Consider the following 22,051-nt stretch of genomic DNA (forward strand, 5'->3'; position numbering starts at 1 on the left):
TTACATGGTTCGTAGTGCCAGGAAGCTTCCAAGAGAGAAAACTCATCCTTTGCTTGGGGAGGAAATACGTTCACTTGTAGCAGTGACACAAAGCAACGCATAAGAATCAAATATGGAACCATGGGTTATGGGTCTCAATGGTCAGGAAGAAAAGGATACATGGGATTCAGACAGGCAGAAAAAAGGAGGTGAAGACTTTCCCAACACTGGGGATGGTGCTGGCAAAATCATAAAGGCTGGGATGCTCACGGGACAGGGTGTCAGTACAGGTGTTTGACTAAAACAGAGGGAAGTAGTGGAAAGTGGGAAAGTGAAGCTGGAGATAAAACCTTGAATGGTCTTAAGTGCTGGATAATTAGGAAGAATCACTGATCACAATTTACAAGCGGAGGGGCATCACTGTGAAACTAATGTTTTGGGAAGATTTACGTGAAAGGACTGTTCAAAAATCACCTAAAGGACTGGGAAATCAGAGACTGGAAGATCAGATTGAAGGCTTCAGGACAGTCTACGCAGGAGGCAATAGAGGTCCATACTGGAGCTGGCTCCATGTGGTCATCTAAGGAGTTACTGCTAAAAGAAACATGATCACAATCAAAAAGGAAAGAAAACAATAGATAGAGATGTGAGCTGGACTGGGCTCGGGCTGTGTATAAGGACTGGGTTGACTCATCATTCTAAGGCTTTGAGATGAATGACACAACGAAAATAGGGAAATCGTATTGGCACTTAGCACAATGCCTGACATAGCAGCTACTCAGTGAATACCAGGTGAATAAATGGAAGGAAGAAAGGAAAAGAGGGAGCAAGGGAGGGAAAGAGACAGAGGCAGGGAGGAACTTAAGTATACTGACAGGAAAACATACACAATTTGTTAAAATCTCCTCTGTGATCTTGACCGCCCTCCATCATATAGAAAATGCATATCACTCCTCACGTACTGCCTTCGGCCTTCTGGTCAACATGACTATCACCACCAATGACTGATTTAATCAAAGCCATGAACAGATTTTAGTCTTTATGTTTCTTTTTTTTTTTTTAACAAGATCTACTTTATTTTTTTTTTACATCTTTATTGGATTATAATTGCTTTACAATGGTGTGTTAGTTTCTGCTTTATAACAAAGTGAATCAGTTATACATATACATATGTTCCCTTATCTCTTCCCTCTTGCATCTCCCTCCCTCCCACCCTCCCTATCCCACCACTCCAGGCAGTCACAAAGCACCGAGCTGATCTCCCTCCGCTATGCGGCTGCTTCCCACTAGCTATCTAGCTTACGTTTAGTAGTGTATATATGTCCATGCCTCTCTCTCACTTTGTCACAGCTTACCCTTCCCGTTCCCCATATCCTCAAGTCCATTCTCTAGTAGGTCTGTGTCTTTATTCCTGTCTTACCCCTAGGTTCTTCATGACATTTTTTTTCCTTAAATTCCATATATATGTGTTAGCGTACGGTATTTGTCCCTCTCTTTCTGACTTACTTCACTCTGTATGACAGACTCCTTATGTTTCTTGACCTTCCTATGTCATTGGACATTGTTGATCTTCTTGCTTGAACTCTTCTCCTACCCTGGTCATTCACCATAATAAATCTTTCTACCTCATTATTCCCTTTCAGTCTTTATCACTGGCTCCATTTTAATTCACTCATTGCCTGAAATGTGGGTGCTCCTCAGAACACCCTCCTTCGACTTCAAATCTGTGACAAAGTTCATAGTCTTCCACATTTATAATGTCAGCTCAAATTCTATGAGCACCAAATCCATTACTCTAATTAAATCTCACACTTCCAAAATTGAATTCTTATTTCTTATTTCCATCTTTCGGCCTGCTCTTGCCTTCTTTCTGTATTTCCTAGCTATTACATCTAATTCCTCCAAATCTGAAACCTTGAAGTGTCTCCCAGCAAGCCCCTCTCTCTTCCTAAACATATCTATCCAATCAGTCACTAAGTCCTAAGGATCATGCCTCCCAAATTGCTCTTGACTCAGTCCCTCCCTCACATCTCCAGGGCTCCAGTTTACCCTCTCTCTGAGACAAAATACATTTTTCAAGACGGAATCATTCAATCTATTTGTGTCCCAGTGTTATCTCTTGTCTGGTACATACTTATATCTCTGTGCCAATCACACCATATTCCATATTTTAATTCATTTGATTGCATGTTGGTTTCTTCTTACAGTTAGAGCTGTCATTATTCATCTCTGTTGCCTAGTACATAGTATGCACTTGATAAATGAATCACTTCTCACGTATTCTATTACCAAGGTCTCCTAATTGGAGAATGTGACATCAGTCCTAACACTGTCAACCCCCTTACCCAACCAGCCACACATCTGATCCTCTCACGCTCTTACCTGAAGTCCTTTAGTGACAAAGTCTCATCTAGCTCTTAAGGCTATTCATCATCCCACTGCTGCCTAGCCTTCCAGCCTTATTTCCCCATAATTCCCATGCAAACCCTAAAAAAAAACAGTATGTCCTTGAAGGGCCTCCAAGCAGTATGTCCACTCATGGTTACAAAGTTACCACTTAACTTTGCACTTAATGTTCCTTTCTTAAAACACAATTCCTTGGGAATGTAAATTGATACATCCACTATGGAGAACAGTATGGAGCTTTCTTAAAAAACTAAAAATAGAACTACCATACGACCTAGCAATCCCACTACTGGGCATACACCTGGAGAAAACCATAATTCAAAAAGAGTCATGTACCACAATGTTCATTGCAGCTCTATTTACAATAGCCAGGACATGGAAGCAACCTAAGTGTCCATCGACAGATGAATGGATAAAGAAGATGTGGCACACATATACAATGGAATATTACTCACCCATAAAAAGAAACGAAACTAAGTTATTTGTAGCAAGGTGGATGAATCTAGAGTCTGTCATACGGAGTGAAGTAAGTCAGAAAGAGAAAAACAAATACTATATGCTAACACATATATATGGACTCTAAAAAAAAGTGGTTCTGAAGAGCCTGGGACAGGACAGGAATAAAGACGCAGATGTAGAGAATGGACTTGAGGACATGGAGAGTGGGAAGGGTAAGCTGGGGCGAAGGGAGAGAGTGGCATGGACATATATACACTACCAAATGTAAAATCGATAGCTAGTGGGAAGCAGCCGCATAGCACAGGGAGGTCAGCTTGGTGCTTTGTGACCACCTAAAGGGGTGGGATAGGGAGGGTGGAAGGGAGACCCAAGAGGGAAGAGATATGGGGATATGTGTATATGTATACGTATAGCTGATTTACTTTGTTATAAAGCAGAAACTAACACACCATTGTAAAGCAATTTTACTCCAATAAAGATGTTAAAAAAAAAAACCCACACAATTCTTCAACTGTTCTGATTAGAAAGCTTTATCTCCCCTAAAACTCCAGCTCCACCCCCCACAAAAATCTCTTCCTCTTGAATTCTTTCATTCTTTCCTCTATCCTTACTCTTCATTCCAGCTCCAAAGCAAACATGTAGCTACTTCTGTGTTCACTGAACATTCTTTTAAAAAGCCATATTGTTATACATGTACTACAATGTTCATTGCCACACTATTTACAATAGCCAGGACATGGAAGCAACCTAAGTGTCCATCGACAGATGAATGGATAAAGAAGATGTGGCACATAGAAACAGTAGAATATTACTCAGCCACAAAAATGAATGAAATTGAGTTATTTGTAGTGAGGTGGATGGACCTAGAGTCTGTCATACAGAGTGAAGTAGGTCAGAAAGAGAAAAACAAATAGTAAGCTAATGCACATATATGGAATCTAAAAAAACAGTACTGATGAACCTAGTGGCAGGGCAGGAATAAAGATGCAGACGTAGAGAATGGACTTGAGGATGTGGCGGGGAAGGGGAAGCTGGGACGAAGTGAGAGAGTAGCACTGACATATATACACTACCAAATGTACGAAGGATGGCTAATGGGAAGCTGCTGCATAGCACAGGGAGATCAGCTGGTGCTTTGTGACGACCTAGAGGGGTGGGATGGGGAGTGTGGGAGGGAGGCTCAAGAGGGAGGGGATATGGGGATATATGTATATATATATGATTCACTTTGTTGTACAGCAGAAACTAACACAACATTGTAAAGCAATTATACTCCAATAAAGATATAAAAAAATAAAATAAAACTAATAGGAATTTTAAAAAGCCATCTTGTTGCCTCTATTATATGTATCTATTTATGTTTGCATTCCCTTTTGGATTATTTGAGCTCTTCTCTGTAGGCTACGTCATTATTCACGTCTTTTTTGTCACCATTATCACATAGCTTGATTCATAGAAGGTCCTCTAGAAGTGCTTGTACAATAAATAATTAAGGAATCACTTATCACACGATATGTGGTTTGTTCTGAATAGAGTGAGATTAAGACATAACCTGAATTAGTGTTATCAAGAGGTAAATATGTCATGATTTCTTTAGATGTTGCTGCCAGTGGTCTTGCTTTACCTACATGCAGCTGAGAACACATTCTAAACCACGTGCACAAAAATATCGTCCCTTAGTTTGCAGCCAGGGTAGCCGTTTCCATGACATTACTGCTTCTTTGCATGTCTGCTCTTTACCACTCAAGGCTATGTAAGTTTTTAATGAAATAAGATGTTCATATGAATTTGAAATAAAATAATGGATTAATATTACTAAAAATGTATGTTCATTCTAAATCATGAGCATTTATTATTACTGGTTTTCTACCGAAACTCACAATTTTTTTTACATATTAAAATCATTACTATTTTATCTCAATGTGCCAATGTTTGCTACAATTTCCTATTAAACTTCTAAAATGCTGTGGGGGAAAAAGGACTATTAGGGCTTAGCCCTAAAGATGAGAAGACAAAGGAAAGAAACTCCTTTTACATCTTCTGTGATATTTTGACTGAATATATGAAAAAAACAAAAATAGGTCAACTAGAAAACATCTCACCGATGGGCCTTCCCCAATATGTATGTGTGTCCTCTGCTTGGCTTCGCACAGCTGCCTCAGATGTAAAATCACAAGTTCGTTTTCCTCCTGGTCATTGACTGCCTTCATTTTCTGTTGAACAGACAGACGGAGAGCACATTATGGCAACACAGCTTTCATTGTTTTACTTTACCCTCATTTCGTTTTATCTGTCTGGCAGACAAACGTAAATAAAGCTAAGCATTTAGCCGCTCTTAGAAACAAAAGTAACAGTGGCATTGTAGTAACTATCCAATAGTACAGTAGTATATCTATGTTTAACGTCAGATAGAGAAATGGAGAAAGGAACTCACAGAAACAGGGTCCAATTCTCATTCCTTATACCTTACTTGTGAGGACTATAAATAATGTTACCTGAACTCGTTCAAAGATGTCAGCTTGCTCGTTATCTGTCAGGGACGAGAGATGCCTCTGTATTACCAGCTTGGCTCTTGGCGGATACAGACCTAAGGGAAATGATGGGGATTGGTGTTAAACAGATTCTAGCCACAGAGATCAAAATGTGTATGTATGTGTGTGTGTATATATATAAACTGCACTGCAGCTTGTCCCTTCACCAGCAGGCTCTGAAGTTAAATCTTTTCAAGGAGATGTGTTCCTGCCTATGACAGACCTTGGAACACTACAATAAAATGATTAAAACAAAATGGAAAACCTCCTCACCAAAATCAATGGCCCTCGTCAGTAATCTTGAAGTCAGACTTATTAACAAAAAATGTCTACATGATACCAAATCAACAGCATAACCAGATACCATGGAATATACTAACAAACTTAGCCACCCTAGAAACTCATAGGTGAATACTAGCCTTGGCCAAAATCTCTAAGCTTAAAACTTGACATTTAAAAAAGAAAGAATAGCTCCTAATATTAAAAAGTAGAGCTAGAGCTTACACAGGAAGCTCTCCCCCTCATACAGGTCTTGGTAATAAAACCAAGGCATCATTAGTTTTTGTTTGTTTGTTTGTTTGTTCTTGTGGTACACAGGCCTCTCACTGCTGTGGCCTCTCCCGTTGCGGAGCACAGGCTCCGGACGCACAGGCTCAGCGGCCATGGCTCACGGGCCCAGCCGCTCCGCGGCACGCGGGATCCTCCCGGACCAGGGCACGAACCCGTGTCCCCTGCATCGGCAGGCGGACTCCCAACCACTGCGCCACCAGGGAAGCCCTTATTAGTTTTTAGTGACATTTTTTAGTGTTACTATTTTCCCAAGAAATTGTTTACCTCTTTATACCATATTATTTATACATCTAGTGTACTTCTGCATATAATTCATATTAAGTCCTTGGGCAAAAATTTTTTCCATGAAAACATTTCTGTTTTTATAAATTTTTTTAAAAGGGAAATGTAACTCATATTTACAATGATTCACCAGACCATCCATTTTTAAGGAACAGATCTCCTTTACATAGTTAGGGACCACTTATACTATTGTTACCGTACTTTGATTAGAAAGAGGATATCTAGCCACGTATAATATTTAACGACTGTTATAGGTAGACTGCACTTTAAAATCCCTAGGAGAGATTCACCTCAAAATATGCATTGTTTTAAAAGAACTAGAATTCATTTCACGATGGTTAGAACGTGTAGAGTGCCACCACTGGACCTGTTGTAAACCACTGTGCAGAAAGAAGAAAAACTTCTGAAAACTTCTCAGCTCTACCTTTCTTCATGCAATGTACAATAAAATGCTGTGAAAGTCTCTGTGACCACGTACAGAAACACTAAAATTCATTTTGACGGTGTGATGCCACTCACTACCACAATTTATTATTTGCTGGCAAAGCCTCCTTAATAGGTTCCTTAGGCAATATATTAAGAAACTGATTCACACGATTGTTTTTGTTTTGTTTTATGTTGTTTAATATTCCAGCATGTTATTAGCATGTGTAGGAGGATAAAAGATTAAAAAGAGGAGAAGTAAAGAGGGTCCTTATTTGTTTGCATTTTTTTTTTTTTCTTGGTATGCAGGCCTCTCACTGTTGTGGCCTCTCCCGTTGCGGAGCACAGGCTCCGGACGCGCAGGCTCAACGGCCATGGCTCACGGGCCCAGCCGCTCCACGGCATATGGGATCTTCCCAGACCGGGGCACAAACCCGTGTCCCCTGCATCGACAGGCGGACTCTCAACCACTGCGCCACAAGGGAAACCCGAGGGTCCTTATTTGAAGTAGGTAACTAAATCTATGGCCCAGGGAGTTTCTTTAGTCCTTTATTTCAGGGGAGGAATTGCAAACAGCTTATTTGCAAATTATGCATGCCCCCTACTCCGCCTTGCATCTGATTTGCCTTTCTTCTTCTCCCCAGTTTAGAGTCACTGGTGAGTGAATTAACCGATCCTGAGAGGTAAGTATACTATTTAGCCCTCATGCACGTTATTGTAGGAAAACCTGACAGAGGGTAATTGCTCCACCTCTACAGTGCTCAACATCACTTTAGTTTCACATTCTGAGGATTGGTCCTTGAGAGATGGTCCCCTTAGGCACTGTCTCCTGGATTCACTTTGGTCCCCCAACATGGCTGGTGCTTTTCTTCCTGGTCTAAATGACAAGGCTCCCTTGACATAAGGATAGATGATTAGGACTCAATATCAGCATGTGTATCTTTTCCCTTTCTTTTTTTTTCAGTAGAGAAAGAACTCCTTATTAATGCAGCCAAAGGTACTGACAGGTGAGTCAATGACATGAGTAAGCAATATGAAATACAAATATCTAGATACTTCTAAATATCTCTAAATATCTTTCTCACTTTCTCTTCCCATGAATTTGTGTTGAATCTAAATGTGGTCCTTTTTCCAGCTTTATACTTTGTACTTAAGCCTAACACAAGTTTAGAATTCACACTGTTATCTTACCCAGATGAAAACAACTCTTTGGGAAACACTGATGCCAAGGCTTCAAGACAGCTTGGTCCTGAGAATCCTGGCTTTCTGATATTCTTTCAGAGAGAACATCAAGTTGCTTTGGAAACAGATGGAACAAGTTCAAATCCTGGTTCTGCCCCTCCTAAGCGATAAGGATATGGCCGTTATCACCCACTATGTGTCTCGGCGCCTGTTTCCTCATCAGTAAAATAAGGATTCAAAACACTACCCATCTTGTGGGATTTCAGTACGGATTAAGTGGGCTAAGATATGGAAAACACAACAGGGCCGAGGCACAGTAAGTCTTGTGGGAGCATCTGCATTATTGCTATTCCTTTCATTCTTACTATCAGAACGCTGCCCTATCTTACGGCTCTCTTCGCCCGATGGCAAAGGCAAGGGTAAAACAATCATATCAGAAGGTGTTATCTAAGGCCTTAGGAAAAGAAGCCCGTGTGAATCTTTTCCAGTTCACATGAACCCTTCATTTGCTCCCTTCAGATATATGCATACCTTGAAGCTAGGGAATCTTAAGTTTCACTCCCTTCATGATCTTGGAAGAGACCCTACTATTTCTGGATGTATAATGTGTATTCTTTCTTTTTTTTTTCAATTAACTTATTTCATTTATTTATTTTTGGCTGCATCGGGTCTTCGTTGCTGCGTGCAGGCTTTCTCTAGTTGTAGAGAGCGTGGGCTACTCTTCGTTGCAGTGCACAGGCCTCTCATTGCGGTGGCTTCTCTTGTTGCGGAGCATGGGTTCTAGGCACGCGGGCTTCAGTAGTTGTGGCACGTGGGCTCAGCAGTTGTGGCTCGTGGGCTCAGCAGTTGTGGCTCATGGGCTCTAGAGCGCAGGCTCAGTAGTTGTGGTGCATGGGCTTAGTTGCTCCATGGCATGTAGGATCTTCTGGGAACAGGGTTCGAACCCGTGTCCCCTGCACTGGCAGGCAGATTCTTAAGCATTGCGCCACCAGGGAAGCCCCTGTATTCTCTGTCTTTACAAAGGTCTCTAAAACTATAAATTTTTTTTCAGAGGAGTGTTTTTTAATATGATTTGTGTAATTTTCTACTGGTGCTTTTATCCTTTTCTTATAGATAATAACAGTCTTTACAAATTCTGAACAGCAATCTGCTCTCTCCTCATTTGATTTGTTACTGATCATTTAACTTCCAAGTAAGCAGTTGTTGTTGTGTAAAAATATTAAGATTTTATGAAGTCAAATCTGTCAATGTCTTCTTTTGGTAGTTTCTGCATTTCTGTGTCTTAATAAAGGCTTTCTTGTTTAGGGACAAAATAACATTTTTATTTTCTTTGAATGCTTTTAGCATTTTGTTTGTTTGCATTGAGGACTTTGATCCACCTAGAATGTATTTTGAGTAGGATAAGTGGAAGGAATCTTTGTCTCTTTGGATAGCAAATTGATCCAACACCATTTCCTGAATCACTCAGCCTTTCCTCCTCAGATTTATAATATTCTCTTTACCATACACCAAAGAATGTTCCATTTTGGTAAAGTTTCCATGTATATTTGAAAATAAGGTGCATTCTGTAAAATTATAGTTATAAATTTAAAAATTTTGAATATTACATTTAAATAGTGCTTGTTCACACAGTTGAGTGGATGTTCAAAAAATACGGCTGTCCATCAATTTTCCCATGTGCCTATGATTCTCCTGCCTACTGAACAGATATCTCCATGTGCACTGACAGTGGCTCGTCCATTCTCTGCTTTGTTCTGGAGTCCACACTCTCCCCATCGACTCCAACACCTGTCGTACTGATTGCATTTACGTGCTCACAAGCCTGTCTCCCACTCAAGACTCTAAGCTTCCTGAAGGCATCGTCCACATCTCAACGATCTCCGCATCCCCAGTGCCAAGCACACTGCCTGGCACGTGCTAGATGCTTAAAAGGTGTTTACCAAATTGTGTATCTTCTCTGGCACAGTAGTTTTCAACCATTTTTATTAGTAAGAGACAAGGAGAAGAAAGGGAAACTGAGTCAGGGTCACCTCTTCCTCATGCTCTTCCCCCTCCTCAAAACACATTTTTAAAAAAAACTTGCTTTATGACATCATGTCTATTATCTGTGTGATTTTCAAACGACCCTGAAAAGCCAAGCAAGTTTCATTCTTGTTCTAAACCTTTAGGAAAAAAAGAACACATCATCGAGTGAGAAAGGAAAAAAAGAAAGACTTAAACAGTCGATATTCTGGGATGGTTTTGCCTCTCTTCATTCATTCAACAAATATTTGGTCAGTTCCCACTTTGCACATAGCAGAGTCTTAGGAACTGTGGGAAATGCAAGCTCCTCCCTTGAGTCGGCCTTCGGAAAAAAAGTAAGAAAGAAAAAAGAAAGAGGAAAAAAAGCCAAGCACCTAGGAGAGACTGACAGCACAAATTTGACTGGACATGAGAAATGATTCTTGGGGTTCTCGGTTCACCTCAAAACAAAGAAGCATTCAATGACAGTAGCGACTTTCTCACTTCCCCAATGCCAAAGCAAACTTGTCTTTGCCAAGCAAACTCGTCTTTGCCAAGGCCAACTTATACTGTACCTTCAATCCTTTCACAGAGCTTATGCAAAGAGTGCATAGGGCAGGCCTCGCACAGCTTAATCTGGGTCTTGGCACTCTGCAGGGCAGCAGCCGTGCTGAAAGCCTGTTTCAGAGTCAGCATTACCTCATCAACCTACAAGAAGAAACAAAATCCAGGTCTATAAAAGTTTGCTTTCATGGTAACACATTAAAAGCCCAACAGCAATGTGAGACTTTGTTGATGCTGACTAAATATTAATAATGGAATTTTGATGACCACAGAGCTGGTAGTGAGAAAATAATGTCTCAAAGTTAGACCTTCAATTAATTATACATAAAATTGAAAACTGGATGAAATAAGGCCATTTTAATGTGCATAATACTGATCTGTTACTTGAATGCTATTTTTGAATCCCACTCAGTGCTATGCTATCACAGTTAAATGACAGTCAATCAGGTATTTGGTTTTTTTTTTAATTTTATTGGATTATAGTTGATTTACAATGTTGTGTTAGTTTCAGGTATACAGCAAAGTGATTCAGTTATACATATACATATATTCATTCTTTATCAGATTCTTTTCTCATATAGGTATCACAGAATAGAGTTCCCTGTGCTATACAGTAGGTCATTGTTGGTTATCTCAGGTCTTTGTTTAATTAAAGTACTTTATCAGATAAAGATCTCTTTGGAAGTTTTGTCTGCAATACATAGGGAGCAACAAAATAGGTTTAACAAATCACTTGTGTTAATACGTATCTTATTTACTTTATCCTTTTGGATCATTTTTAGTGCAACAACAAGCGAACATGTGTTTAACCAAAGTTCTAGGGGGAAATGAGCCCAATAAATAATGTTGGGGATATTCTATGAAGACTACTGGTCTTTTCTCTGTGGCTTCTATTTATTATCATTTGGCTGCTGATTTGTGACACTAAGAAGTTCTGCAGTCATGCTATCTTAATAGCTGGGTCTCATCACTAGGCCAGCAGCTTGAGAACTGCCAGGTAGTTTCTTCCTTGCTCTTCCAGTGACTCAGTCAGGAAGTTGGAATCTAGCATTCTCGCTTCCTGGTTGCTTCTTTGAGGCCAACTAATAGCTCACCCTCCAGCCATTGCCAAGCCGACTTCAGGCCAGGTCTCCTCCTCTGTGGCACAATCATCAATCTAAAGTGTGGCTTTCCCACCCCCTGTACAATTGAGATCAAAGTCTAAAACCTGCATGGGGAGCTATGAAGTACCAGGGCCTCATCCAAACTAGCTCTGATATTCAAAACCATTTACCATGCTTCATAAACCATGTTTTGTTTTGTTCTGTTTTTATTGCGGTAACATTGTTTTATGACATTAAATAAGTTTCACGGGTGCAACATTTAATTCAACTTCTGTATACATTACAGTGTGCTCACCACCAAAAGTCTTGTTTCCATCTGTCACCATACAGTTGACCCCCTTTACCCATTTTGCTCTCCCTCCCACCCCCGTCCCCTCTGGTAACCACCAATCTGTTTTCTGCATCTATGTGTTTGTTTTTGTCCTTTATACTCTGCATATGAGTGAAATCATACCGTATTTGTCTTTCTCTAACTTATTTCAGTTATCATAAAACCCTCAAGGTCCAACCATGTTGTCATAAATGGCAAGATTTCATCTTTTTTGTGGCTGAAAAATATTCCATTGTGTGTGTATATACATATCACATCTTCTTTATCCATTAACCTGTCGATGGGCACTTAGGCTGTTACCATATCGTGGCTATTATAAATAATGCTGCAATGAACATGGGGGTGCACATATCTTTTCAAATTAGTGTTTTTATTCTCTTTAGATAAATACCCAGAAGTGGAATTGCCGGATCACCTGGTGGTTCTATTCTTAATTTTTTGAGGAACCTCCATACTGTTTTCCATAGCGGCAGCACCAATTCACATTCACACCAACACAGATGGCCAACAGGCACATGAAAATGTGCTCAAATTCACTAATTATTAGGGAAATGCAAAACCACAGGGAGATATCACCTCACACGTGTTAGCATGGTTATCACCAAAAAGACAAGAAATAACAAGTGTTGGAGAGGATGTGGAGGAAAAAGAACCCTCACACACATAAACCATTTTTTAAAAAGACTCTTTAGGGCTTCCCTGGTGACGCAGTGGTTAAGAATCAGCCTGCCAATGCAGGAGGCATGGGTTCGAGCCCTGTTCCCAGAAGATCCCACATGCCGCAAAGCAGCTAAGCCCGTGGGCCACAACTACTGAGCCTGTGCTCTAGAGCTCACGAGCCATAACTACTGAGGCCGTGTGCCACAACTACTGAAGCCCGTGCTCCTAGAGCCCGTGCTCCGCAACAAGAGAAGCCACCGCAATGAGAAGCCTGCGCACTGCAACCAAGAGTAGCCCCCACTCACTGCAACTAGAGAAAGCCCCGCGCACCGCAACGAAGACCCAATGCTGCCAAAAATAAATAAATAAATAAATTAAATTTTTTAAAATTTAAAAAATAAAAAAACTCCTTATCCCCTTCCCCTATGGGCTGGTTTAAGAAAAAGCTACCATTTAAAGGACTCAATCTACTTCTGCATGCATTTGAATGCATGAAGAACCTGGAATAAAAAGAAACTTTATTCATCTGATATTACTAAAAGGAGAGTTCAAGCACCAAGCAGCCAGTCATCATTCAGTTATGTTTTACTATATAACCATCTTTTTAAAAGGCTTATAATTTCACAACATTCCATGTACAAAAAATGAATTATTCACAATCTGTTCTTTTATAACATAATTAAAAACAAGGATTTCTAATTCTTAAAAATAAAAGCACGGGCTTCCCTGGTGGTGCAGTGGTTGAGAGTCCGCCTGCCGATGCAGGGGACACGGGTTCGTGCCCCGGTCCGGGAAGATCCCACATGCCGCGGAGCGGCTGGGCCCGTGAGCCATGGCCGCTGAGCCTGCGCGTCCGGAGCCTGTGCTCTGCAGCGGGAGAGGCCACAACAGTGAGAGGCCCACGTACAGCAAAAATAAAAAATAAAAGCACTACATGCTTTAATGCCTTTGCATTTTCATTTCATTTGCCTTGTGATGTATTCAAAAGCAATTTCAATCACTTATGCAGATGTTTATTTCTGTTTTCTTGTTTCTCATTTATTTAAGGCACTGAAGGGGTCAGTCATCCGTTTAGCTTTCATGTAGGTTTATTATTTGCTATTTGGTAATACTGTGTGGCAAAAGGTCCCCAATGGATATAATGAACTTTCATATTTTCTTATCTATTTCTAGATGAAACAAGAGATCATTTCAATGGTGACTGAAATGTGGCTACCAATTTCCCTTAGCCATAAATATTACTAAAAACTTTATTCGACTTCTAAAATTTTAAATGTTTTACTTTTTTTTAATCTACCACTTTTTCCAGACGGCCTATAAATTCTCATATGGAATCAGAGCAACTAAAAGTTAAATTAGCATACTATGAATAACTTAATTGTTTTAGTTTAGATACAGCAACAACGACAAAATCCTAAGCAGTGTTAAAAAGTTAAAAGTAAAGGAATGGTTAAAGGTAAATCAATCATACGGAACCAAAAAGAAAGTATTCTTAGTGTGACCATCAGGCAAAATTAAATTTCCAGAGAAAATTATGAGATGGAACAAAGAAAGCCAATTTGTGACATTAAGGTGAAAATCCATAATGAAGATAATGCTCATAAACATTTATATACCAAACTTAGGTGTTTTATAGCGTTTTAGAATAAGAATCACAGAATGTGTAAGGATGGAGAGGGAGAAGGGTACGCTGGGACGAAGTGAGAGAGTGGCATGGACATATATACACTACCAAATGTAAAATAGATAGCTAGTGGGAAGCAGCCGCATAGCACAGGGAGATCAGCTCGGTGTTTTGTGACCACCTGGAGGGGTGGGATAGGGAGGGTGGGAGGGAGACGCCAAGAGGGAGGGGATATGGGGTATATGTATATGTATAGCTGATTCACTTTGTTATAAAGCAGAAACTAACACACCATTGTAAAGCAATTATACTCCAATAAAGATGTTAAAAAAAGATTACCTAGTCTAATTCTCTGGAAAACTCTACACTCTTAACCCCATACAAATCCTGGGTCTCGGTACCCTGCGTTTTGGGGGCTTTTGTTTTGATTTGTTTTGTTGGTTATACTTTCCCTGGATACTGTTGTGTGCATCTGTGGATCTGTGGAGTTCCACTTTGTCTATAAATAGTAGCCACTTCCATTTTTTTCCACACCTTTTAAACCACTTTTGGAGAAAGCAGAAATGATATGTTCCAGAAATCTCAAGGGTTGATTAAACAAGTTTAAACCACCTGCCTTGGGATATTTTACAAAAGAGGGAAGGAAGGAAGGGAGGGAGGGACAAAGGGAGGGAGGGAGGGAGGAGCACAGAGCATCTAAACCTTGCACTGTAACCCTCCAGGGCCCATCAGAACTCCATTCTATACTGTTTATCAATTCATAGCAATTGCTACAAAGAAGCAACAGAAAATGCTAGCTGTATATTTTTTGCACTCAGAGAAGATAAATCAGCATGTGTGGTTTTGCAATATTTTGTCTTTCACAACAGCCAAGCCACATCAATCATAATACTGCTTAGACCTGTAATATTTGACTGTTTGTTTTACTCTAACGTCAGCTGCATGAGCCACCCTCCTTTATACAGGAAATGTACATTTAATTTTTCCTCTATCTTGCAGTTCTGATGCCTCACCATTCATTTAAGATGCTTACAGATAAAAGTAGAGTAAACAGGATTTTGAAGATTCCAGCATAGGCCCATTCTTAAGAATAATGATGCCAAAATAAGATTCTCAGGCAGCTTCGATGTAATATGAAGACATTCTCAGCCAGTCTAGTCTGTTGCCTTAGTCACAGAGCTTCTTAAGGAGGAAAAATGCAGCGTGTTCCCAGACTTCCTACTCTGACTCCGTTTCGAAAACTCATTCTACATGCATGAGGGTAAAATGAAAATACTAAAAAATACAAACAAAACTTTTAAAAGAGATTGGAAATCAGAAGGTTTTACAGTTTTCCTCTTGGTGTCGGTTATCCAGTAATCAGAGATTAACCAGCACCTAGAAAATGACTGCCTGAAGTTCTGAGTAACACACTCCATCACTCAAAATACACTTAACAAGCAAGCCCTGCTATCCTAGAAACTACTGGTGGATACAACAACCATAAGGACGGTCCTAACCTTGTAGGATTCACAATCCAGTGGAGTAGAAAGTTATGTGAACAAATAAATAAGATAAGGGATTTGCAGGAACTGCCGGAGATCTATGAATAAGATGTGCTGACAGCACTGACAACAAAACAACCAAAGGACTCAATTCCTGAGAAAGGGTGTTAGAAAAGGCTTCCCTGGGAGGTGATCTTTTAACAGGATCCTAAAAAATACACAGTAGCAAAGAAGGGGAAGGGGATTAAAGTCACAGGAAAGCCAAGCCAGGCCTGCTTCCCATCCAATGAAGCAGCCGGAAAGAGAATACGAAAACAGATAGAGACATACACAATCTCTTTGTGTAGCAGCCAGGTGGACCCTTGAGGCTGGCACGATCAAATCCCCCACCTGACCGTATGAAAGCAGCAAGCCCTGGCTCTGGTCTCCACTGACTGGCAGACCCCTCACTCCATGCAGCCAACAGTGACCTCAGAACTTCAGAGGCATTTCTGTGAGCCCCGCCTCTCATGTACTTCCTTCATCTCATGTGTCCTGTGCACGAACCATCTGCTGCTTCAGTAGCAAGCCAAATAAAAGCAACATCACACCAGTCATCAGAGCAGCTTCTGCAGTCTGGCCTGGAGACAGCTGAGGACACGGAATAGCACGCGTGAGGACACAGTCATGAAAGGGCAAGCTTTCTGGTGAGCGCTGGAGAAGAATGAGGAAGCCCCTTCTGCCACACTAGACAATCTAGATTTTGTCCGTTAATAAGGAGGCATAAGCTGGCCCCTAGTGAGAGAATTTTGTGAGAAAAAAAATATATATAGCATAAGGTAGTAAGTGGATAGATGACAGATTAAACCAGTGGCAGGGAGACTAGTTAGGACACTAATGCAATAGTCTTAGTAAAGGAGATGAATGCCCAGACTTAATTCCAAACAGAGAGGAAAAGGAAGAGAGACAGATATAAGGGACATTTCTACCTTTGAGTTTATAGGATTTGGTGAACAAGTGGATCTCGATGGTGCAGGAGAATGCATTATGGTTTCTAAATTGGAAAGTTGCGTAAATGGAACTGCCAAAACAATAAAATACGGGATATACAACAGGTTTTGCAAAGGTTGGAGAGCAAGGATCTGCAACGTGGTGGAAGAATCAGCCTTAGACAGGAGGACGGACAGAGAAGGGAAGGAGGAGAGGAGACCTGGGCAGGGGATGGGTGAGGAGAGGGACAGGATTACCTGACATTCTCATTTTCTACCCAACTCTTACTTGGTTGGCATTTTCCAGGGTTGTGTCCTTGGTTCTCTTTGGCCTTCTCTCTTCTCCTTCCCCCTGGGTGCTCATCCAGCCCCATGACTTCAACTATTCTTTACATAACAACTCTCAAACTTCTATCCCGAGCCCTGAACTGAACCTATGATACAGTGGTCACCTGGATATCAACAAGTGGATTTTTCACTGGTATGGCTAACTATCTAGAGTGAGAACAAAACTCAAATAGATCTCTCTTGAGTAAGAAACTTAGCGATAAGAGTGCTATATTCCCTAGTCAGAAAGTGTCTTTGTACCAATTCATTCCCATTTCTTCATTACTTCTTCATTATTCCTCAACTCTGTATCCACACTGGGAATGTGGAAGACAAGAGTTAGCAGGAAGGAAGGCAACGTGCATACAGAAAATGAGGAGAATGCTGCCCGGCTTACTCTGTATATGTCTAAGTGGTGTGTGTTTCCCTGGGGAAAATCATTGTGGGAGGATTTTATGTCTGAGCAAATGCTCTGCTTCAAAGAATGGTAATGCATATATCTGAAGGTTTGTGTTAAAATGGTTGGGAGAGATAACACAAGTGGAAGAATATGTAAAGCGTTTTAGGGGAAAACATCAACATATTTTTAGTCACTCAGATCTATTTCCAATTTTGCCTTACATATTTCTCCTTAAACTCTAACTGCTCCCATTTAAGGGTCGGGGGGAGGTACAGGAATGCTGCAAAGTAAAATTGACTTCTAAATTCCAAAGAAAGAAATTGAAGGTTAAAATGCGACCATAAAGAAAGCATTTTTAAAATGAGGACAGGGGCTGATGGAATAAAAAGGAAAAAACAAAACCGTTCTCTACCCTGAGGAAATAAGCATTATCTACTCTGAGATGTTATAGCAGTTGAGAGAATGAGAGGTCTTCCCTATCTTCTTACATGAGCAATGGAAGGAGTAACAGCTCTTCTCCTATTATTAGGCTTTTCCTACCTTTTAAAAATACTCCTGGTAACATTTCCAGATTTGTTAAACTCAAGAAAATCACCTAGGCTTAAAAATTACCAGGACAAGTTGTTTTTGTTTTTCTGTTGTGGTGCTGTTTCAAAGGGCAGAAACCTATTTCTAGACGCGCTCTTCTTTTTCGACGGATGGCCGTTCTGTGAGGCTTGGGTTCATCAGAGACGAGTCTCCCATCAGCCGGACGTGTGGGCAGGAGCCCGTGGACAGCAGTCACCCCACTTACCAGAGATTCGCTGGCACACTGGAACACGTAACAGATATACTGGCTCAGCCCGGGCTCCGGCAACTCCCGACAGATAAAGCCAAAGTGATCAACATGCTTTATACCCTAGAGAAGGAAGAAGGGCAGTGTTTATGGGATTATGTCCTTTTAACCAACACTATAGAAATAGTTCTGTGCTTTCACACTTCCATGAATTTCTCCTTCACAGCACTGTGACACGGGACATAATGCCAGAGCAAACTTATTCGGTGGTCTTTTGATACATAAAATAAAGGGTGAGACCAGCTCAGAGTTTTTTTTTTGTTTCTGGCAAACACTCTGTGACTCAGGGCCACACGAGGAAAAATATGATGGCATGACCCGCTGTCTCTTGTAATAAAAACCGCTACTCAGTGTTTGCAAGTAATGGAGTTTTCAATTTATTGGTCATCTTTGAACGGGCAGTCTGATGATTCATTATAAACCCTGTTCTTGTTTATATGAGGCTAAGAATCATTAAAACTGACAATGTTCTAATTAAATGGCATGCCATTCCCTAAAGCATGCATTAAAAATACCAGAATGTTTGTCTATTGATAGACATTCAAGGAGCCACAACTCTTAGAAGATGAATACATTAAAGAAATTATTGCAGATGTCAACTACCCAGATTCACAAATCTGTACTTCCTGAACACAGGCTAAATAACCTCAGCTACACTTAATACAAAATTCTGAATCATCTGAGAACTTCGATCGCCCTGAATACATACACACCAATTAGCAGACAGCACCTTGTTATTTTAACAGAAAGCACAGTACTTTGAAAAGTCATGAAGACAAAAAATTTGAAGTTGTCCTGCAATCACCTGAATCCCAGAGAAAGGAAAACAGACTTTGGAATCAGACAGATTTGTGCTTCAATCTTGGTTCAATCAATCTACCAGGTATGAGATATTGTGCTGCGTTGCTAAAAAGTATCTCTGAGGTTCCATTTCTCATCATAAAATAATACTAATGGCACCTATTCTAAGAAATTTTTCAGATTTAGAACTAAGAAATATCTTAGTTCCTGGCATGTTTGGTAAACGGTAACAACTATTCTTGTAATAATAAGCTCAACCTAGCCAATGGCTATGGAAAAAGGAAATCAGCTGTGATAAACAGTAAAAAATTCAGTAAGGAGGAACGAGGTTACACTCCATGAGGTGAAGGTAAATTCCATCTGATACAACTCATTCGTGATTAAAGAATAGCTTTTACTAGCTCGGTACTAAATGGGAAAAATGCACAGGACCTCATTAGCTCAGCAAGTTTTCGGGCAGTGGTAATGTTTCCAGTAAAGAAAACCATTCCCTTATTCCTCATGCTTGCCAGGGACACAGCCCTACTGATTCTGAAGAAAGAAACATTTGTAGGTGTGCATGTGTTAAAAAGCACTCCTGTTCCCAAATGTGGCCACCCTCTATCAGCACAATTCCGTGGAAAGAAATAACAGGAGTTGGGCCACTCAGTGAGAAGCAGAAAGTTAACCTGACAATTATTCTGATCAAAGGCCTTTGCACAAATTTTCCTCATATTTTTGTTTGATTCTTCTTCTGAATTCTTAGAATATAAAGCTTGCTTTTAAAAAAAGGAAAAGCAAAAATCTTGTTTGAACTGCCAGATTTATATATTTGGTATGGCTGGTTCTTTTTTTTTCTTTCCTTCTTTTTATTTTCCTTTAGATGTTCAACGAGCATTGCTAGTTTTCTTTCTGGGAGAAACATTGCTAGTTTCTTTCTGGGACAGGGGAGGGGAGAGAGGCACGGCCTTTTCAGATGACTCCTCTTGCTCTGGGGAACAGGAAGTACACTGGTTTGTACACCACTCTCTCCCCAACACTTGGCATAAGGCCCAACATGTAGAAGCATTCATTCAACATTTATTGAACACCTAAGCGTCAAGCTGTGTCTTAACACATCTTATTCTCTGATGCCCTAGAGCAGCGGTCCCCAACCTTTTTGGCACCACGGACCAGTTTCATGGAAGACAATTTTTCCATGGACGGGGGTGGAGGGGCAAATATGGTTCAGGCGGTAATGCGAGCGATGGGAAGCAATGGGGAGCGGCAGATGAAACTTCACTCCCTCGCCCCCCCACCCCCGCTCACCTCCTGCTGTGCGTCCCGGTTCCTAACAGGCCTCGGCCCGGGGGGGTTGGGGACCCCTGGCCTACAGAATAAGACACCTGCCCTCACAGAGCTTATGATCACGCGGGGACCCCCAGGAAACATGTAATTACAAGAATGCTTAATAAATACTTTTTTTAGTTAAAGTGAATAATCTTTCTATCACATTTTTTTGTCCTTTAAGTAGGAATTTAGAAATTTGCAATATATTCTTCCTCTAGTCAGATGCTGCCTCTCTAAACTACTAGAGTAGAAAATTTTTATGTTCACAATATAATTTTATGTCTCCATATAACAGAACAAATATTGAAACAAAATACTAGAAGTGAAACCACATTAGCTGAGGCTAAGGAGAGTAATTAACAAGATGTACAAAAGCTTATCATTTTCAAAGGGAAGAACGTCGGCATATCATACCTATGGCAATGCTAACTCCAAAATTAAAACTTAAAAACAAGAAAAAGTCAGTCTATTTTTCAACATTAAAATATAGGAAAGGGCCTTGGCAAGATCCAGGCCCCTGAAGGTATACCTAAGGTACATTGCTAGGAAAGAAGTTCCTGCTTCTCTATTCCAGGGACCTCCTCAGAGGCATCCTTGCATTTTTAACTTTCCCATATTCAGCTTTAGGTACTCCCTCTACTCCAACATCTTCGGAAATTCTTTCTAGGTTTGCCGTATATTTAGGTAGCTCTAACAATTATATAGATATTCTAAATGATTACTGTGGTACTTAGGGCACTACTTTATGCCTAATATGATCTTGAACACACATAGTTGTATAGATTATTTTTTAAACTTTCAAATACGTAATATGAGAATTAAAAATAAGTAGAAGGACAGAGATACATATCAAAACCTTCTTTTCAAACTTTAGCATTTACATTTATAAACTTGAAAGTACTAGTTCTTTTTTTTACCTACTACAGTATAAAGAGCAAACATGACTCAGTGATGCCCACAAGACCTACTGCTCAAGATTCTGAGGAACAGTAACTGTGATGATATTTTCTAAAGAACTCACCACCCCAAAACTTCCTTCCATCCCTTTGATGAAGTGACACCAGGAAACAGGGTTGATGAAAGTGAGAACAAGATTATGATAATGAGGAACCTGGACAGGATTTTCTTATTGGCAGGGACCCAAGCACATGGACACTCTTAGTTTAAGACAAATCTACTTAAGAAATGCTTTTAAGAATAAAATCTGAAGGGGTCTAAGCCCAGTTATTTTGTTAATTTAGAAACAAGCTTTAATTGGCTTCTTCAAATACTATAATCTACTTCAATTCATACCTGGGAACAAGAAGAGATATCTTTAAAATTCTTCTCAAGCACAAGTGATTTTGTGTCTGGACTGATAAGGTTTATCTCAAACCGTCCAACCTTAAAAATAAAAATATTCCAATTAATTTCAACTTATCAAGAACCTAAAATATTACTTTACAGTTAAATATTTGACTAAATACAGATTCAAATGCTGTATCCCAGACATACATATTCACACGTGTGTCAACATCCAATCCAACCAAATCTACAACTCCAATTATCAGCTGTCTGAAAACATTTCTTCCTTTCATCTAGAAATCATGAAAGTTAAGTTGGTCTTAATTTACAAGAAACCATTTTTTTTTCCAAATTAGAAATTATTCTTTTCAAAAAAATGCAACCTTTCCACACCTTATGTTTTCTAAAAATACTAATTATTTAATTATAATTTATAATCATACTTTCTCACAAATGATCAACAGAAAGATATACTTGCAATTGGGCAGATAAATTTTAAAAATTTTTAAATAAACAACCATTTAGAAAA

The 22,051-nt window shown here is 40.0% G+C and overlaps 1 protein-coding gene across 5 annotated transcripts in view; it reads right to left on the reverse strand.

The window, feature by feature from the left end:
• Positions 1-22,051, reverse strand: part of TBC1D4 (TBC1 domain family member 4) — a 210,703-nt gene that overhangs the window by 56,592 nt on the left and 132,060 nt on the right. For all 5 annotated transcript variants that reach the window (XM_065895799.1, XM_065895798.1, XM_065895796.1 and 2 more), the window contains exons 3-7: positions 21,532-21,621; positions 18,088-18,192; positions 10,409-10,541; positions 5,340-5,431; positions 4,947-5,057 (exon numbers count right to left, since the gene is read on the reverse strand). In XM_065895799.1, the coding sequence (XP_065751871.1) occupies positions 4,947-5,057; positions 5,340-5,431; positions 10,409-10,541; positions 18,088-18,192; positions 21,532-21,621 (531 nt within the window). The remainder of the gene's footprint in view (positions 1-4,946; positions 5,058-5,339; positions 5,432-10,408; positions 10,542-18,087; positions 18,193-21,531; positions 21,622-22,051) is intronic.

The sequence above is a fragment of the Phocoena phocoena genome, chromosome 18, assembly GCF_963924675.1.
Source record: "Phocoena phocoena chromosome 18, mPhoPho1.1, whole genome shotgun sequence".
Lineage (NCBI taxonomy): Eukaryota > Metazoa > Chordata > Mammalia > Artiodactyla > Phocoenidae > Phocoena > Phocoena phocoena.